Source organism: Hemitrygon akajei, chromosome 15 (assembly GCF_048418815.1).
Source record: "Hemitrygon akajei chromosome 15, sHemAka1.3, whole genome shotgun sequence".
Taxonomy (NCBI): domain Eukaryota; kingdom Metazoa; phylum Chordata; class Chondrichthyes; order Myliobatiformes; family Dasyatidae; genus Hemitrygon; species Hemitrygon akajei.
In genome coordinates, this window is record NC_133138.1 from 5,400,903 (window position 1) to 5,420,081 (window position 19,179).

Here is a 19,179-nt window from a genome sequence, read left to right on the forward strand (position 1 = left end):
ATGGTCGCCGTGAAGGGGATAGGTACAAGAATAGAAATGGTGCCCCTACATCAGGTAATTATGGATTGTGAGCTAGTATCTGGACCAGTCGAAATAGGGGTGCCATCAGAATTCCCGAGAACTGATGCGGACGTCCTCCTCGGAAATGATTTAGCCGGGGGGCAAGTTTGGACACGGCTCAAACAGCCTGTGAGGATTGCAGCCCCGCCCCTCGCATCTCCAGTCTGTACCACCGGCGTGAGCATTCGCAGCCTGTCGAGAAAGGCAGCTGAGAAAGCGAGCAGTTTAAATCTGGCCAGTATTGATTTGGCCGAGACGTTCCTACCGACCCTGTACCACGGGGGTTCTGAGGGTGGTAAACCGAAGAGTAGTAAAGTGAAAGGGGTTAAGGGAGAGGAGCTAGAACTGCCCTTAGCGAAGAGAAAGGTCCTAGAGGTAGGAAATAAAGATGAGAGACGGAAAAAGCTGTTAAAAGGTCCAGAGTTGGACATGGATGATCTGTCGGGGGTGGCAGCCCTGTTTGAAGAAGTTGAGAGTTACCAAGGTGTTCCCGATAATGAGATGAAGGCAGTCCTAGATGAAAAGGATGCCATTACCTTGGAGAGGTCTGCTGGGTTGGCAGACGAGATTGTTTCAGCCCGCGGGGTTGAGTTTACTCTGGAAGGGAGTTGCCCAGAGAGGAACTGGGAGGATCAGGGGAATTTAGAATTTGAAAAGGGTATGGGTATTGAAAGCCTGGAAGAGGCAGATGTCCCGTTTGAGTGTGTCCAAGATGTGGATGCACGTGGTACTGAACCTAGTAAGGGAGCTCAGAAAAAGTCTGAGGTATTTGATTCAGTTGAAAAGGAATGCAGTCCCTGTGGGTCAGATGGACTGGGTTCAGTGAAGACAGGGTTAACCCTGGTAATTGGGGGAAGGGAGGGTTCCCAGGTGTTGGTACACGAAGGGGTGGTGAACCTTAAAGTGGAACTCGACCATGGGGGAATAAACATTATTATTGAAGGGAACGGGAAGTTTGTAGTTCCCAAATCGAATGAAGAAAATTTAAAGTTTAGATTGGTGTCAGAAGAAGCAACCAGGCTACAGAAACGAGGGCTTGGTAACGCGGTGCCTGCGCATCGATTACAGGTTGATTTGGAATGTAAAGGTGCCCCACACGCTGTTGTTATTCAAGAGAGCGCTGTGAAAAGGCCGAAATTTAAATGCGGCCTGAGGGAAAGGTTCGAACGGAAACCCATCAGCCTGCATGGTCTTGACAAAAGGGCTAGCTACCTGTGTAACATTAAAGAATTGGGTGGAAATTCACACGATGATTTAAGTTTGGGACACGGTGTTGAGAGAATAACCCTTATGGAACGGAAAGGCGGGAGAGTACCTCGCCAAATTACCCAGGTCCCCCACGTAGGAACTCACCGGAAAAGAGGTGACGGCTAATGGGGGCGCCATTTTTAAATAGAAAAACCGGCTGTACGGGATTTTGACAAAGCACATGAATAACAAAGACAACCCCCTTGGAACCCTGCCTGTTGAAATCTGATGCTACCAGCCTTTAGTCAGGGACAAGATGTTACCATATTAAAGGAAGTGCCACTGTAATTGTTAACTGTTTAGATGCTGAAAAATGTATGACGGTACAGCTCTGTAGTTAAAAGCAAAGCTTTTGTACTATGTTAAATCCTAAAACCCTGTAAGACTCTGTACCACTCCGTTTTAACCGCTGGTAAAAACGTTTTTAAGAGGGGAGGTGTTATGATCCCAGCCCCCTCCTTTGTGAGAACCGCAAGAGCCCTAGTGAAGGGGGGGTCAATGATCCAAGAGAAGAGAGAGATACGTGCGGTGTCCCTCGTTTCACAGCGAGGCAAAAGCTAGCGACTGTGGTCATTGTCTCGTGGAGACACCTTTGTGAATTGGGAACTGTACTACGTGTATACCCTCAGGGCAACGTGGGTGGAGAGATGGAGAGAGATTGCATCATCCCAACCTGATTGACATCTGAGACCCCGTGAGCTCAGATAAAAGAGGGGTTGTAAAGACGGCCCCCCAGACACACCAGAAGACACGCTAGAAATCCTGTGACAGCGTTTAATAGCGACAGCCAGTGGGGAGGTTCGTGTGCATCTTTTCCTTGCCTGGGATTGGCGACCTCACCACGAAAGAACGGCTTTAGCTACAGGAGAGGCCACAAGTGAACGGCCACCCCCCAACGAGACTCCGACGGATCGAACTCCTAAAGGTTGGAAAAAACCCGTCGGGTAACTGTTTCATTCAAGCTCTATCTCTCTCTCTCTAACAAAAGTGCACCACCGCGACCCCCCAAAAGACGGCAGCTGGTGGAACTGCAGTGACCGCAAGAGACTTTTAGATATACAGCGGACAATATATACCTTACCCCTAGACAACGATAGAGCTTATTTCTTATTATTACTATACCTGCGCTTTAGATTGAGTATTGACGACGTATATTATCTGAATGTTTGTATTAACCTTACTTTTGTGCCCCTTTATAAATGAAAATGTTTAAAAATGGTACCATCAGACTTCAGTGGACCTCTCTATCTTTGCTGGTAAGTGATCCAGTTACGGGATACGTAACAGTTGTATGGTCTTATGGAATGACAGCATGAAATCTATGGCTTACTCTACCATAAGCTTTCACCTACCGATATTAGGATGCTTGAGAGAACGGCATATCCGAGCTTCTCTCTCCAGCTTCTGGTGATCTGCAAAAGAAAGGGAGGCGTGATTAACACAACACTGTACCTTAGACTGTCAGCATCTTACAAATCTCTACAGACTTAGTGTGGAGAACACTCCAGTTGGTTCCATCACCCCCGGTACAGAGCCTCCAATGTACAGGATCATAGGAAGCTGCCCAGGTCATGGACTCAGCCAGCTGCATCACAGCACAACCCTCCCCATGAGGGAGGACATCTATAAAAGGCGATGCCTTGAGAAAGCAAAACCCATCACTGCGGACCCTCACCATCGGGGTCCTGCCCTCTCTTCATTACTACCATCAGGGAGGAGCTACAGGAGCCTGAAGACACACACTCAACGATTCAGGAACAGTTTCTTCCCTCCGCTATCCGATTTCTGAATGGACAATGAACCCATCAACTCTTATTCCTTTTACTTTGGACTATTTATTTAATTTAGTAAATTACAGTAATTTTATGTGCTTGCTGTAAAACAGCAAATTTCACAACTTATACGTCAGCAATAATAAATCTGTTGCTGATTTTGTTCTGCACCCATTATTTCACTTACTAGAACTAAGAACATTACCACACAGTGCAGGCGATTGGCACACGATGTTGTATTGATCTCGTTTATCTATCTATCTATTTACTTATTGAGATACATCGTGGAATAAGCCCTTCTGCCCGTCAACCCCTGATTTAAACCCAGCCTAATCACCGGACAATTTACAATGACCAACTAACCTACTGACCATAACTTCCTTGGACTGTGAGAGGAAACCGGAGCTCCCGGAGGAAGCCCAGTTATGGGAAGAAGTTACAACCTCCTTACAGGCAGGGGCAGGAATTGAACCCAGATTGCCTGTACTGTCAAGACTTGTGCTAACCAATATGCTATCACTTTTAACCTGCTCCAAGAACCACCTAGGCGGCCAGCGGTGTAGTGGGACCTGCACTGGACTTCGAGGGGAACAGTCCCAGGTTTGAATCTGGCCTGCACCTTACACGTTTTCCATCTGTGCTGGGTTGAGCGTTGAGCTAGAAACTCAGCCTCAGACAAAAATGCTAAAGAAACGGCAAAGCTGCCGCTCGATGCGCCAAATGGCAGAATGAAACAACAACATGCACAATAGAACCTTTCTCTCCTACATAACCCTCCATTTTTCTCTCGTCCATGTGCCTATCTAAGAGTCTCTTAAACGTCTCTAACATATCTGCCTCTATCACCACCCCTGACAGTGGATTCCACACACCCACCACTCTGTGAAAAAATCTGCCTCTGACTCCTCCTTTTATACTTCCCTCCAATCACACTAAAATTATGCCCCCTCATGTTAGCCACTTCCATCCTGGGAAAAGTCTCTGGCTGTCCACTCGATCTGTACCTCTTGTCATCTTGTCACCTCTCATCCTCCTTCACTCCAAAGAGAAAAGCCCCAACTCACTCATGAGAGATTATTGCTGTAGTTGTTACCACCATGTACACTGTTTGCTCTGTGAGTGAGGAATTTAATTCAATTGCACCCAGTTGTGTATGAAAATAAATATCTGAATCTGAAAGGAGTCTGTGGACTCTGATTATCCCATGGATTATCTCAAAGTTCAAATTAAATTTATTATCAAAGTACATGTATGTCACGTATACAACCCTGAGATTCATTTTCTTGCAGGCATACTCAGTAAATACAAAAAAATACAATAGAATCAATGAAAAAACGTGCACAGAGAAACAATTCGTGTGCAAAAGACAACTGTGTAAAATCAATAAGACAAGAAATTAATAATAATAAATAAGTATGCTTTAAATATTGAGAACATGAGTTGTAGAGTCCTTAAAATTGAGTCCATAGATTGTGAGAACAGTGCAGTGATGGGTTGAGTGAAGGTGAGTGAAGTTATCTCTCTGGTTCAAGAGCCTGATGGTTGAGGGGTAAGAACTGTTCCTGAACCTGGTGGTGAGGGTCCTGAGGCTCCTGTACCTCCTTCCTGATGGCAGCAGCAGGAAGAGAGCGTGGCCCGGGTGGTGGGGGTTACTGATGATGGAAGCTGCTTTCCTGCGACAACTCTCCGTGTAGATTTGCTCAATGGTGGGGTGGGTTTTACCACTGACGGACCGGGCTGTATCCACAACTTTCAGTAGTTATGTTCTGTCCAAGGGATTTGGCGCCCCAAACCACACTTTGATTATCTTGCCATTTGCAACAAGCCAGTCTTAGAGGAGGTGAGGTTGTTCTGCAGACTGTATACTGGGTAAGGTGTGGGGTGAAGGTTATCTGCCGATCTATACACTAAAGGTGTGAAGTGATCATTTTTGTGCAGTACTGTTCAAGTTCAAGGTTATTACCATCTGACTGTACACATGCACAACTAAATGAGATAATGCTCCTTATGACCATGGTGCACCCACAATACATATATCACACGTAGAAAGGTTCCAAAGGCTCAAAGGTTCCTTTAATATCAAAGCAGGTTTCCATATACAACTCTGAAATTGTCTTCTCCAGATAGCCAAAAAAGTCCATGAAAGTCATTCAGAGAAACATCAACCCCCTCCCACACACAAAAGGATGGCACCCCGATAATCAACTCCCAAAAACCCACTCCCCGACACAAAACGGAACAGGAACATCGACTTTCAAAGCAGCACTCCTCCCCCACACAATAGAACCCCCTCCCCTCACAAAACAATACCATAAGCCTGAAAAAGTCCACGTCCATAAACACAATAGTCCACTCCTTAAACGCAGAACCATGATACCATCCTCCAATATCACCAGCTTCCATCGAAAGAGAGGGACACCACACGAGGCAGAGGCCTACCCGCCTGCCACTGAGAGCCACACAGCGATAGGCCGCTCACAGACAGCAGTGTCAAAAGGAAAGCAGTTGGTGCTGAACTCTCGCTTGCCTTCCACATTTGCCTCAATGTCCCAATCTTCCTCGACACTTTAACCAGCAATTAATGGATGCTTTAAATGGCGAAATGGAGTTGAATGTCGAAGCTTCTTCGCATCGAGGCCGTCTGAGTGCACACTCACTTCCCAGAATCGTCTCGTAGACAGCAAAGTGCTGCATCACTCAAACTGTAAACCACAGGCTCTAACAGTCCCAGAAGCACACTAAAGGAGGAAAACAGATGTAAAAGAAGTAAAAAAGGCATTTTTGTGAGCTCTCTCGAAGATGTTGATTGAGGGAGTGTTGTATGCTGGCACCATCTTGGCACACAGCACGTAAAAACAAAACAAAAAATGCATGCAGTGGGCAGCCCAGGTAAACAGTGAACAGCTCGCTGTCCTGGAGACGAGACCTCAGTGGTGACAGGGTATTCATCAGTCTCACAGCCTGAGGGAAGAAGCTGTTACACAGTCTGGCAGTCCTAGTCCTGATGCTCCTGTACCTCCTTCCTGATGGTAGTGGGTCAGAGAGGTTGTGGGATAGGTGGTAGGGATCCTCAACAATAATTCAGGCCCTTCGTTTGCAACATTCCTGGTAAATGTCACAAATAGAGAGGAGGCTGTGACCTCTCAGTGGTTTTTACTGTCCTCTGCTGGTTCTTGCAGACCGATGTACAGAAGCTTCCGTACCACACAATGATGCAGCCAAACTGGACACTCTCGATGGTGCTCCTGTTAGAATGAGGGTGGGGAATCTTGCATGCCTCCATCTCCACAAAAAGTGTAGACAATTCTGTGCCCTCCTGACTAGTGAGGAGGTGTGGGTCCAGTTTAGATTGGCCATTATGTCGTTGAAGTTCATAGAGTCTTAGAGCAGAGAAATGGGCCTTTCAAGTCCACTCCAACCACCTGTACCATCGGTCGGCAGTGGAGTTCAGGTAATCAGCACTGAATTCGGGGCAGGAGCTCAGCAGTGAGACTGAGACAGGACATGGTGTTCTCTTTCCCAGAACCTGCTGATGGTTGTAGAACGGTCTGGTACAAATGCAGAAAGCTGCAAAGAGGAGCGGACTCTAGCCAGTCCATCACGGGCACATCCCTCCCCACCGCCAGTAGCATCAGCAGGAGGTACTGTCTCAAAAAGCCAAAATGGCGGGCTGTGAGCAGGAAGGAGGAGGTTCAGAATCAGATCAGATTTATTATTGCTGACATATATCATAAAATTTGTTTTTGTGGCAACAGTGCAGTGCAATACATAAAAAATGAAGCATTTAAATAAGGAATATAAAAATAAATAATCATGGAAATAAAAGACATGTGGTGGACCACAACCTTGTCGTGGTTTGAAGGTTTGTGTGCCTCAATGACCCAGAGAGCTATGCTGGCTGGAATCAGGGCTTTGTGCTTTGGCTGTTGGTGGGGTCACCCATGACAAACAGGTCAAAGGGTAAAAGTCAGACTGTGGTCCACCGGTCCTCCAGGTTCGGGGGTTCAGCTCAGGGCTAACAACCCTGACTGGTCAAACAAAACTATTACAGGAACAGCAGTGAAGAATCTAAGTGCAAAGGTATTCCTGAGTTTCCACCCAGAACCTGCAGGGCTGACAGGAGTGAAGACCAAGCTATCGACATGAAGAAAGAAGCCTTGAACAGAGATGGAGGACCTTCATTGCTGCCCTAAATGACAGTGGTGTCATGGGCAGTAGAGAGATGTAGTGTTCGTGGACTGTTCAGAAAAGAGATGATGGTGGGGAAGAAATGTCGAGTGTGGGTCTTCAGGCTACTGTACCTCCTCCCTGATGGTAGCAATGGGAAGAGGGGTCTTCAGGCTCCTGTACCTCCTCCCTGATGGTAGCAATGAGAAGAGGGCATGTCTTGAGTGGTGATGCTCCTTCATGATGGATGCCTCTAAGTTTTGAAGATGTCCTGAGTGGTGGGGAGTCTGCTCCTAGGATGGAGTCGGCTGGCCTACAGCCCTGGTGTAGTGAAGTGTGAAAAGGAACAGTAATGGCAGAGTCTACAGTTACACCAGTCTGCAGGCAATGAAAAATAATCACGCTTATTTTTAAACAGAAAGGATTTTGCAGATGCTGGAAATCGAGAGAAACACACACAAAATGCTGGAAGAACTCAGCAGGTCAGGCAGCAACTATGGAGGGGAATAAACAATTGAAATTTCATAACAAGATCCTTCATCAGGACTGGAAAGGAAAGGGAAAGAAGCCAGATCCAGTCTACATTCTGGGTCCCCTCTTACCCCTCCTCTTCTTCTCACCTGCATATCACCTCCTCCTAGTGCCCCTCCTCCTCCCTTTACTCCCATGGTCCACCATTCTCTCCTATCAGATCCCTTCCTCTCCAGCCCTTTACGTTTTCCACCTGTCACCTCCCTTCCGCCTATTTCATCCCCTTCCCCCACCCACCTGGTCTCACCAATCACTTTCTAGCTTGTCCTCCTTCACCCTGCCCCCACCTTCTCTCCAGTCCTGAGAAAGGGTTTCCCCCCAAAGCACTGGCTGTTTATTCACTTCCATTGATGCTGCCTGACCTGCAGGGTGCTTCCTGTATTTTGTGTGTAGTGTGAGCCACGTCTTACGAGATGCTTCTTCTCACAGCTGTTCATTTCCCCGTGAATGGGAAAGGGTTCAGAAATGCTGTCCAGCGTGGCTGAATGTTAAGCCAGTAACATAAATCCACTTGTCAGATAGCAGGGTCCGCCCTGGATCAGTGTGTAACCAGCTCACTCTCTCTACAGGATACCCAGCCCTCTCTCTCTTTAACCTTTTCCATCTCTTCACATGCTTCTTTCTCTATCTATCTTTCACACTCTGACCACAGGAGCAGAATGAGGCCATTCAGCCTATCGAGGGCTCCACCATTTCATCATGGCTGATTTATTATCCCTCTCAACCCCATTCTCCCCGTAACCTTTGACACCTGACTAATCAGGAACCCATCAACCTCCACGTTAAATATATCCAGTTACCTGGCCACCGTGTGACAATCAATTCCACAGGTTCACTGCCCCCTGACTAAAGCAATTCTTCCTCTTCTCTGTTCTAAATGGATATCCCTCTGTGCCCTCTGGTCCTACACTTCCCCACTATAGGAACTATCCTCTCCACATCCACTCTAGGCCTTTTAATATTTGGTAGATTTCAATGAGATCCCCCCCTCCTTCTTCTGAACTCCAGTGAGGATAGGCCCAGAGCCATCAAAATGCTCCTCAAACATTAACCCTTTCATTCTTGGATTCATCCTCATGAACTTTCTCTGGATCTCTCCAACGACAATGCATCCTTTCTTAGGAAGGAGCGCGCAATATTCCGTGTGGTCTGATAGATGCCGTATAAAGTCACAGCATCTGTGTTCCCTCTCTAACTCTCTTCTCCAGTCAGACACAATGCCTTTCACCCCTTTCTCTGTAACTCCCGAATTCGAGCCTGAATCCAGGTGTTCCCGGACAGTCTTGGGTTTGGACGGCTGCAAATGTGGCTGGGTTGGTTTTGCTGCTCTTGTGTTGCTACCTGTTAGAACGCAGAACGGCACAGCGCAGGGCAGGCCCTTTAGCCCACACTGCTGTGCTGAACCATTAAATTAATGACCAAATGACCAACTACATACACAACGTCCATATCCTTCCCCCTCACATCCATCTGCCTATCTAAACATCTCCTAAAAGTCCCGAATGTATCTGTCTCTACCACCGCCCCAAACAGCACATTCCAGGAACCACCACTCTCTGTGTTAAAAAAACCCCTCATATCTGCTTTGAAATTACCCCTTCTCACCTTCAATGCATGCCTTCTGGTATTAGACATTTCAATCCTGGGGAAAAGATACTGCCTGTCTACTCTATCTATGCCTCCCGTAATCTTATAAACCTGCACCAGATCTCCCCTCGGCCTCTGCCGTTCCAGAGAAAACAACCCAAGTTTATCCAGCCTCTCATGCCCTCTAACCCAGGCAGCATCCTGGTGAACATCTTCTGCAGCCTCTCCAAAGCCACAACATCCTTCCGATAGTGGGGAGACTAGATCTGTATACAGTACTCCAGATGCAGCCCAACTACAGACAGACAGACAGACATACTTCATTGATCCCGAGGGAAACTAGGTTTCGTTACAGTCACACCAAGAATAGTGTAGAAATATAGCAATATAAAACCATAAATAATTAAATAATAAGTTAATCATGCCAAGTGGAAATAAGTCCAGGACCAGCCTACTGGCTCAGGGTGTCTGACACTCCGAGGGAGGAGTTGTAAAGTTTGATGGCCACAGGCAGGAATGACTTCCTATGACGCTCAGTGTTACATCTCGGTGGAATGAGTCTCTGGCTGAATGTACTCCTGTGCCTAACCAGTACATTATGGAGTGGATGGGAGTCATTATCCAAGATGGCATGCAACTTGGACAGCATCCTCTTTTCAGACACCACCGTCAGAGAGTCCAGTTCCACACCCACAACATCACTGGCCTTACGAATGAGTTTGATTCTGTTGGTGTCTGCTACCCTCAGCCTGCTGCCCCAGGACACAACAGCAAACATGATAGCACTGGCCACCACAGACTCGTAGAACATCCTCAGCATCGTCCGGCAGATGTTAAAGGACCTCAGTCTCCTCAGGAAATAGCATTTTATAAAGCTGGAACATATAGTAGCTTCCTGACTTTTGAACTCAGTGCCTTGACTAATAGAGGCAAACATACCATATCCCTACCTAACCACCCTATCAAACTGTGTAGCTATGAACTTGGGCTCCAAGATCCTTCTGCTCATCAACACTGTTAAGGGTCTTGCCCTCGATAGTGTACTGTCTCATTACATCATTGTGTTCTGTATCCTCGTGTCCTGTGTTGTTCTGCTGAACATTGTGGACATGTGGTGTTGGCACCTTAATGTGTGGTGACACTTCGGTCGTGTTCATTGTTGACACAAGTGATGTACGTCTGATAAACAACCTTAAATCATGAATCCTGAACCGTGAATAATTCCCTTAATCTCACTATCTTTCCCTATCTATCTCTCAAAAGATGGGATGTGAGCACATCTACATGGAGCGGTGCCACAAAAAAGCAGCATCTGTCACCAAGGAGCCCAGTCTAGACCACCTCTCTCCTCACCGCTGCCATCAGGAAGGAGGGACAGGAGCCTTAGGTCCCACAGTTATTACCCCTCAATCGTCAGATTCCTGAACCAGTGGCGATAACTTCACTTGCCCCAACACCGCACCGATTCCACAACCTACGGACTCTACAACTTAACGTTCTCAGTTGTAATGTGAGTATTATTAAAAGTAAGTTAATACTAGTCGGGGAGCTGTTGGTAGCAAGAGGCGGGATCCGGGGTTGGCGGGGTTTTTACTTCAGCTCTTTTTACTCCCAGTATGCATTGTATATAGTTCCTCCACCCAGGCCGCATGGGGTACCTGGAAGCCTCTGTATTGTAAATATCATTTGCCGTCCCAGATAAAGGTGTTCTTTTGGCCATCAAGTTGTCGAGTGGTCTTTTTGTAAAGTAGAAGTTACCACATATTTTTGGCGACGAGGTATACTGGTTTTGTGGACGGGTCGGCCCCGTTTTTGATCAGGAGCTGTGAGCGGGCGAGGAGCCTCGTGTTCGGATGGCTGCATTCAGAACGGTCGGTGTGTTCGACGAGCAAATCGAGGACTGACCGGAGTACGAGGAAAGGTTGGGCCACTTTTTCTGTGCTAATGGAATTACTGAGGAGGCTAAGAAGCACTCTATTCTCCTGAGTGTGTGTGGGACAAGAACATACAAGCTGATACGGAACTTAGCTACACCGCGGAAACCGGGAGAAATTCCATATGACGAGCTGGTCAAGCTCATGGGGAACCACCTCAATCCGAAGCCTTCGATGATAGTTCAACGGTTTTAAGTTTCAGAGCCATGTCCGGAAGCCAGGTCAGTCTGTGGGTGATTTTGTGGCCGAGCTTTGGCAGCTATCGGAGCATTGCGATTTCGAAACCGTGTTGGACGACATGCTCCGTGATAGATTAGTATGCGGCATTAATAATGACGCCGTACAACGCCGCTTGTTGGGAGAAACCCCACCGTTGACTTTCAAGAAAGCCCTAGAGATTGCCCAAGGCATGGAGTTGGCTGCTAATAATGCCAAGGATATACAGAAAGGATATGGGGGGGTCGCAGTCGGCAGCAGTGATCCAAGTCAGGAGGGAGACTGGTACAGAGGCAAAGCGGGTGGAATGTTTTCGGTGCGGAGGAACGCACTATGCAAATGTTTGTAAATTCAAAGGTACTGTCTGCCATGCTTGTAGCAAGAAGGGACATTTCGTTAAAAAATGCAGGAGCATAAAGGGTAAGGTTAAGCCTGGGCAGGGGAAAGCTCAACAGACTCAGGCAGCCTCACACCACCTAGGAGAAGCAGACGGAGAGGCAGCGTCTGCCTACAACATGTTTGGGGTGGAAACGGTTGAGGGACCACCTGAACCAAATTATGCCACAGTCACTGAGAAGGGAAAGGACATTAAGTTCGAGATTGATTCAGGGGCTACTGCATCGGTCATTAGTGAAGAGACCTACAGGAGGACATGGGGATCCAACCTGCCTCCCATCAGACTATCTAAGCTCCAACTCAGGACCTATACGGGGCAGCCCATACCTCATTTAGGGGTGTTATACGTGGATATTTCAGCCAGGGGCCAGAAGGCTGAAGCCAGGCTGGTGATCGCTAAGGGCAGTGGGCCCAGTCTTTTGGGCCGCGATTGGCTTCACAAAATCCGGCTCAACTGGCATGAATTTAAATATGCACACATGACGGAAGAGCATGAGGTGCAGCGTGCAGATGAAGTCGCCAATGGCAACGTGAGTGACAGACATAGTCCGGACACATTTGAGAGTGAGCTCACAGCGCAGCTTGCGGCTCTTCAGCCTATTACAGGAGCAATTGAAGTTACCCCCTCGGCACTGAAAGCCAGCACGCCACTTCTAGTACAGCGAAGCAGTGACCCAGCTCTGGTACCACCTGCCCAGTTACTGCAAGGTACATCTCAGCCTGATGATCCCGCTAACAGGAACCTGCACGTGAAGCCAATCGTAACAGTAGCAAACGGGCACCCGCAGACGATGTAAGAACAGAGCCTCCAGAACCACCAGACAAGCATTCAGAAAGCACTCTAAGTGATTTGACAAAGAAAGTAGAATTTTCTGGAGGCGGTGGCCCCCTGGGAATCCATGTGGTGCCTTTTAACTCTACGCTGAGTGGAAGATTCCTTGGCCTGAGTATTCGTGGTATTGAAGAGAACAGCTGTTCAAGAAAAGAGAACCTGCTCCAGGAGAATGAATGTATCATCAAAATCAATGACTGTGATTTAACAGACAAGACCTTTGTTCAAGCACAAGAGGTTTTCCGAAACGCATTGCGATTTCCTGCTGTTGAACTCCAGATAGTTCCAAGTTATAACAAGGAACTCTATGAAAAAATTGCAATTAGGTCTATTCTGAGCCACGGTCATGACGATGGTTCAAGAACCAAAGTTCCTTCTTCAGTGCGTTCCAAGCTACGTGGCAAACTTGCAGATGTCGTTTATCCCAATAATGCTGAGAATAGCTTGCCACCGATTTCAAAGAAGCTCAGTAGTCCAAACAGTTAAGGAGCAATGACCACTTAATGCATACCAGGAAAGCATGTCCACCAGTGACTTTGCTAGAGGGAGGCACACTGGCAGAGGGGGCAGAGTCCCCTGAAGAGGATGGACATTCTCACACAGACACACAGACCCCTCTCGTGTCCCCAACACTAGATCCACCCAAAACATCCTCACCAGCGGTGCCTGCCGGGTCACCGGGGGTAGTGCGTAGATCGCAGCGCCCTCACAAACCTCCTGACAGACTGAATCTTTGATTGGATAGTTTCTTTTGTTGTTAGATTGAATGTTGAATTTGCCATGTTTTTTAGGTATTTTTGTATTGGTTACCTGTTGCTGATACCAGTGTCTTTATTTCCCAGTTCTTCTATATTTGGGGAATGTTGGATTTTAAAGGGGGAGAAGTGTTGTAACGTGAGTATTATTAAAACTAAGTTAATACCAGTCGGGGAGCTGTTGGTAGCAAGAGGCGGGATCCGAGGTTGGCGGGGTCTTTACTTCCGCTCTTTTACTCCCAGTATGCATTGTATATAGTTCCTCCACCTAGGCCGCACGAGGTACCTGGAAGCCTCTGTATTGTAAATATCATTTTCTGTCCCAGAGAAAGATGCTCTCTTGGCCATCAAGTTGTCGAGTAGTCTTTTTGTAAAGTGCAAGTTACCACACTGAGTATTGTTATCTATCTATCTATATCTCTCTCTCTCTCTATCTGTCCATCTATCTCTGGATCTCACTATCTATGTATCCATCTCTATCTATCTACTTTAGTTGGCAATTTGTCTTCTTTTGCGCATTGGTTGCTTGTCAGGCTTTGTCTGTATGTATAACTCTGGTCAGACCCCACTTGGAATACTGTGTCCAGTTCTGGCCGCCTCAGTATAGGAAGGATGTGGAAGCATTGGAAAGGGTACAGAGGAGATTTACCAGGATGGTGCCTGGTTTAGAGAGTATGCATTATGATCAGAGATTAAGGGAGCTAGGCCTTTACTCTTTGGAGAGGAGGAGGATGAGAGGAGACATGATAGAGGTGTACAAGATATTAAGAGGAATAGATAGAGTGGACAGCCAGCGCCTCTTCCCCAGGGCACCACTGCTCAGTACAAGAAGACATGGCTTTAAGGTAAGGGGAGGGAAGTTCAAGGGGGATATTAGAGGAAGGTTTTTCACTCAGAGAGTGGTTGGTGCGTGGAATGCACTGCCTGAGTCAGTGGTGGAGGCAGATACACTAGTGAAGTTTAAGAGACTACTAGACAGGTATATGGAGGAATTTAAGGTGGGGGATTACATGGGGGGCAGGGTTTAAGGGTCGGCACAACATTGTGGGCCGAAGGGCCTGTACTGAGCTGTATTGTTCTATGTTCTATGTATTTTTTCATCGATTCTATTTTATTTCTGTCCTGAGAATGCCTACAAGAAAATGATTGTCAGGGTAGTAATGGTAACATAGTTCGGCACGGACTAGAAGGGCCGAGATGGCCTGTTTCCGTGCTGTAATTGTTATATGGTTATATAAGTACATACGGTAATAAATTTGAACAGTATGCACACTAACAGGCCCTTCAGTTCACTATTTCTGGACCAAATACGGTGCTAAATACCACAAAATCACTTCTGCCTGTACAGTAACATAAATCCAGCCACTAGTTAGAGCATCAAGCCCCCCAGTACCCAATCATCAGGAGAGTCTGGAAATTGTCCAGGCCCTGTAGGGATGTTTAACACTGGATCCCAATGCTGTCATTCACTCCTCTTGATTTCAATGGGTTGTGATGGAACACACCATTTACCCAGGAAAGATTGCTTCAAAATGAATAGCAGCAGCATTCCTGTGCCATTACTGTCATTCTCATCGTTACAGCAGGGCTGGAGTGGGAGGCAGCTCACACACACACACACACACACACACTCTCTCTCTCTCACACACACACACACACACACACACACTCACACACACACACACTCTCTCTCACACACACACACTCTCTCTCACACACACACACTCACACACACACACTCTCTCTCACACACACACACACTCTCTCTCACACACACACACTCATACTCACACACACACACACACACACACACACACACACACACACACTCTCTCTCACACACACACACTCATACTCACACACACACACACACACACCTTGCAATGGGCACCCAGGCACCCGCACAGCTGCAGTCAGTGTGACGCGAGCCCTCTGGAGTGGCGTGGTGGCCGGTAGTGCAGCGGGGAGCATAATCATTTACAACGCCAGCTGCAAGATCGGTCCTGTTGCTGTCTGTAAGGAGTTTGTAAGTTCTCTTCGTGTCTGCGCGGATTTGCTCCGGTGTAGAGATCAAGAGAGGTACGATAAGGTTTAGATTTAGTTGTCACAGCTTCATCGTAACTTACAGTGAAATGCATTGTAAAGAACAAACCCAAATCAACAAGGATTGCTCTGGGGGCAGCCACGCTTCCAGCAGCAGCTCACCAATCCGTAGGTCTTTAAAATGTGGGAGGAAACCAGAGCACCCAGAGGAAACCCAGGTGGTCACGGAGAACGAACAGACAGTGGCAGGAATCAAACCCCAATCAGTGGTTGCTGTATAGTGACTGCACTGACCACTATGCCAGCGTGCCCAGAGGAAACTCAGGTGGTCACGGAGAACGAACCCCAGTCGGTGGTTGCTGTATAGTGACTGCACTGACCACTACGTCGGAGTGCCACTTTGCTTCCTCCCGCATTCCACGTAAACACGGGTTAGGGTTGGTGGGTTGTGGGCATGCTGTGTTGGCACTGGAAGCATGGAGACACTTGTGGGCTGCCCCCAACACCTCCTCGGACTGCATCGGGTGTGGATGCAAACGATGTATTTCACTGTATGCTTCGATGATTTGATGTACATGTGATATATAAAGCTAATCTTTAAAAATTGTTGGTGTAGATGGGTGGTGTGGACATGATAGACCTTTAACTGTGATTCTACCTGACACTTCTGTGAACTATCCACAGCCATCAACAGTCCGCACTGGCACCCTCCCTCCCCCCCCCTGCCTCCCCTCTCCCACACCCCTCAGTGATCAGGTTTAGCGGCTCGCAGAGAAACAAACACATGGAGTCATCGGTGAAAAGCGGGACCTTATCAATGGTCCAGCCTGAGCTTAAGGATTTATCTATGATGTTTCATCAGAGCTGAGTAAAGAAGTATCTCACTCGCTCGCTAAACAAAGAGGGTGTAATATTTTCTGTCAGGGCCGTGATGTGTGTGTGTAAAATCCCACCCCCTCGCTCTCTCTCTCTGCCAGGGTTTAACTCACCAATACCACACTGTACACCACATTAACCCTCGAATATCACACTGTAAACCTCTTTAACCCTCCGATACCACACTGTACACCACATTAACCCTTGAATATCACACTGTACACCACATTAACCCTCCGATACCACACTGTACACATTAACCCTCGAATATCACACTGTACACCACATTAACCCTCCAATACCATACTGTACACCACATTAACCCTCAAATACCGCACTGTACACCACATTAACCCTCGAATATCACACTGTACACCACATTAACCCTCCGATACCATACTGTACACCACATTAACCCTCCAATATCACACTGTACACCACATTAACCCTCCGATACCGCACTGTACACCACATTAACCCTCAAATACCACTCTGTACACCACATTAAACCCCAATACCACTCTGTACACCACATTAAACCCCAATACCACACTGTTTATGGTATTAAGGATTTCTTTTTTCTGCTCATGGAAGTCTTTGCTGGCTTTCTCGTCAACAACACTGACCCCACTGCTGAAATGGAAATGTGTCCAATACATATTGGGGGTTAAAATCTACAGGTAATATGCACTCACTCACTGAAGTGTAAGCTGTTTACATTGTCAATAGGTGCTGATATTTATGTATGCATACAGATTTTATTCCATTTCCCTCCCTAACCTCTAACTTTATACTTTATATCATTCTGTATAACTGTTTTTTGTTGCATATCATCCCCTGACCAACACAACACAGCAATTTCTTGACACATGACAAAATATGTGGCGAATGAAGTTGATCTTTGATTCTCTATCTTGACAGAATCATTGGGTCAGATACAGGCCTTTCGGCCCGCAACATCTGTTTACTGGCCCTCCTCCCATGCACACTCATCGGGTAATGGACGACGCGGTTGTGTAGTGACCTGTGTTACCCTATCACAGCACTAGTGACACGGACTCAATGCCTGTCACTCTCTACCAAGTTTGTACATCCTCCCCGTGACCGCGTGGGTTCCCTTCAGGTGCTCCAGTTTCCTCCCACAGTTCAAAGTCGTACAGGTTAAGGTTAACAAGATGCGGACGTGCTACGCTGGCTCCAGAAGCATTTGCAGGCGGCCCTCAGCACGTGCTAGGACAGTGTTGGAGGAGGAATGTTCGCGTTTCACTGTACACGTCAATGTTTCGATGCACATGTGACAAATTATTCTGAACATCTTTTTCTTTTATGATTTGCCTATTTAAGATGGATTTTTGACCTCACAATCTACCTCGTTATGACCTTGCACCTTATTCTCTACCTGCACTGCACTTTCTCTGTAACTGTAACATTTTATTCTGCACCTCGTTCTACCTCAATGCACTGTGTAATGATCTGATCTGAATGAACGATATGCAAGACAAGTTTCTCCACTGTGACAATAATAAACCAATTCCAGTTCAAGTATATCGATAATGTGATTACTGTTGTCATGAACATCTTACAGCAGTTGGTAAACTTCCATTTTCCATAAGACCATATGACCATAAGATATAAGAAGAAAATTAGGCCATTCTACAATTTCATCATGGCTGATCCAATTTTTCTTTCAGCCCCATCTCCTGCCTTCTTCCTGTACCCCTTCAAACCCTGACCAATCAAGAATCTTAAATATACATATAGTCTTGACCTCCACAGCTGCCTGGGGCAAAGAATTCCAACGCTTCACCATTCTTTGGCTGAAGAAATTCCTCCTCATCTCCATTCTAAAATGACGCCCCTCTTTCCTGAGTCAATGTCCTCTGGTCTGAGACTCTTCCACCAGAGAAATCATCCCCTGCAGTTCTTCAAAGTCTTTCACCATTCAATAGATTTCATCGCCCATTCTTCTGAATTTTAGTGAATTCAGGCCCAGAGCCATCAAACGCTCTTCATATGACAAGCCTTTCAATCCTGAAATCATTTTTGTGCACCTCCTTTGAACCCTCTCCAGTTTCAGCACATCCTTTCTAAGATAAGGGTCCAAAACCTGCTCACAATACACCAAGTGAGGCCCCAAAACAGACCCCTGTGGAACAGCACTAGTCACTGGAAGCCAGCCAGAAAAGGCTCCCCTTATTCCCACTCCTTGACTCCTGCCAATGCTCAATCCATACTAATATATTTCCTGTAATACCACGGGCTTGTAGCTCATTAAGCAGCCACATGTGTGGCACCTTGTCAAAGGTCTTCTGAAAATCCAAGTACACAACATCAACCAAATCTCCTTCGTCTATCCTGCTTATTATTTCTTTTAAAACTTCCAATAGATTTGTCAGGCAAGATTTTCCCTTGAGGCAACTATACTAACTATGGCCTATTTCATCATGTCCCTCTAAAACAATTGAGACACCTTCTTCCTCTCTCCCTTTTTGAACAGTGGAGTGATATCCGCAATTTTTAGTCAACTGGAACCATTCAGTAAACTAGTGAATCTTAAAAAGTCATTACTCATGCCTCTACAATCTCTTTAGCCACCTTTTTAAGAACACAGAACATACTGGTACAAATCTACACTGCCACTGTAGAAAGCATCTTCACCCCCATCATGAAGAACATCCACACCACCACACAGATCATCCGCACCGTCACACAGATTATCGACACCCTCACACAGATCAACCTCACCATCACACAGATCATCC

The 19,179-nt window shown here is 46.7% G+C and overlaps 1 protein-coding gene across 2 annotated transcripts in view; it reads right to left on the minus strand.

Annotated features, from left to right (window-relative positions):
* The window catches only part of LOC140739122 (calcium/calmodulin-dependent protein kinase type II subunit alpha), a 285,295-nt gene that overhangs the window by 159,901 nt on the left and 106,215 nt on the right, over window positions 1–19,179 (minus strand). For both annotated transcript variants that reach the window (XM_073067093.1, XM_073067092.1), the window contains exon 3: window positions 2,661–2,720. In XM_073067093.1, coding sequence (XP_072923194.1) covers window positions 2,661–2,720 — 60 coding nt within the window. The remainder of the gene's footprint in view (window positions 1–2,660; window positions 2,721–19,179) is intronic.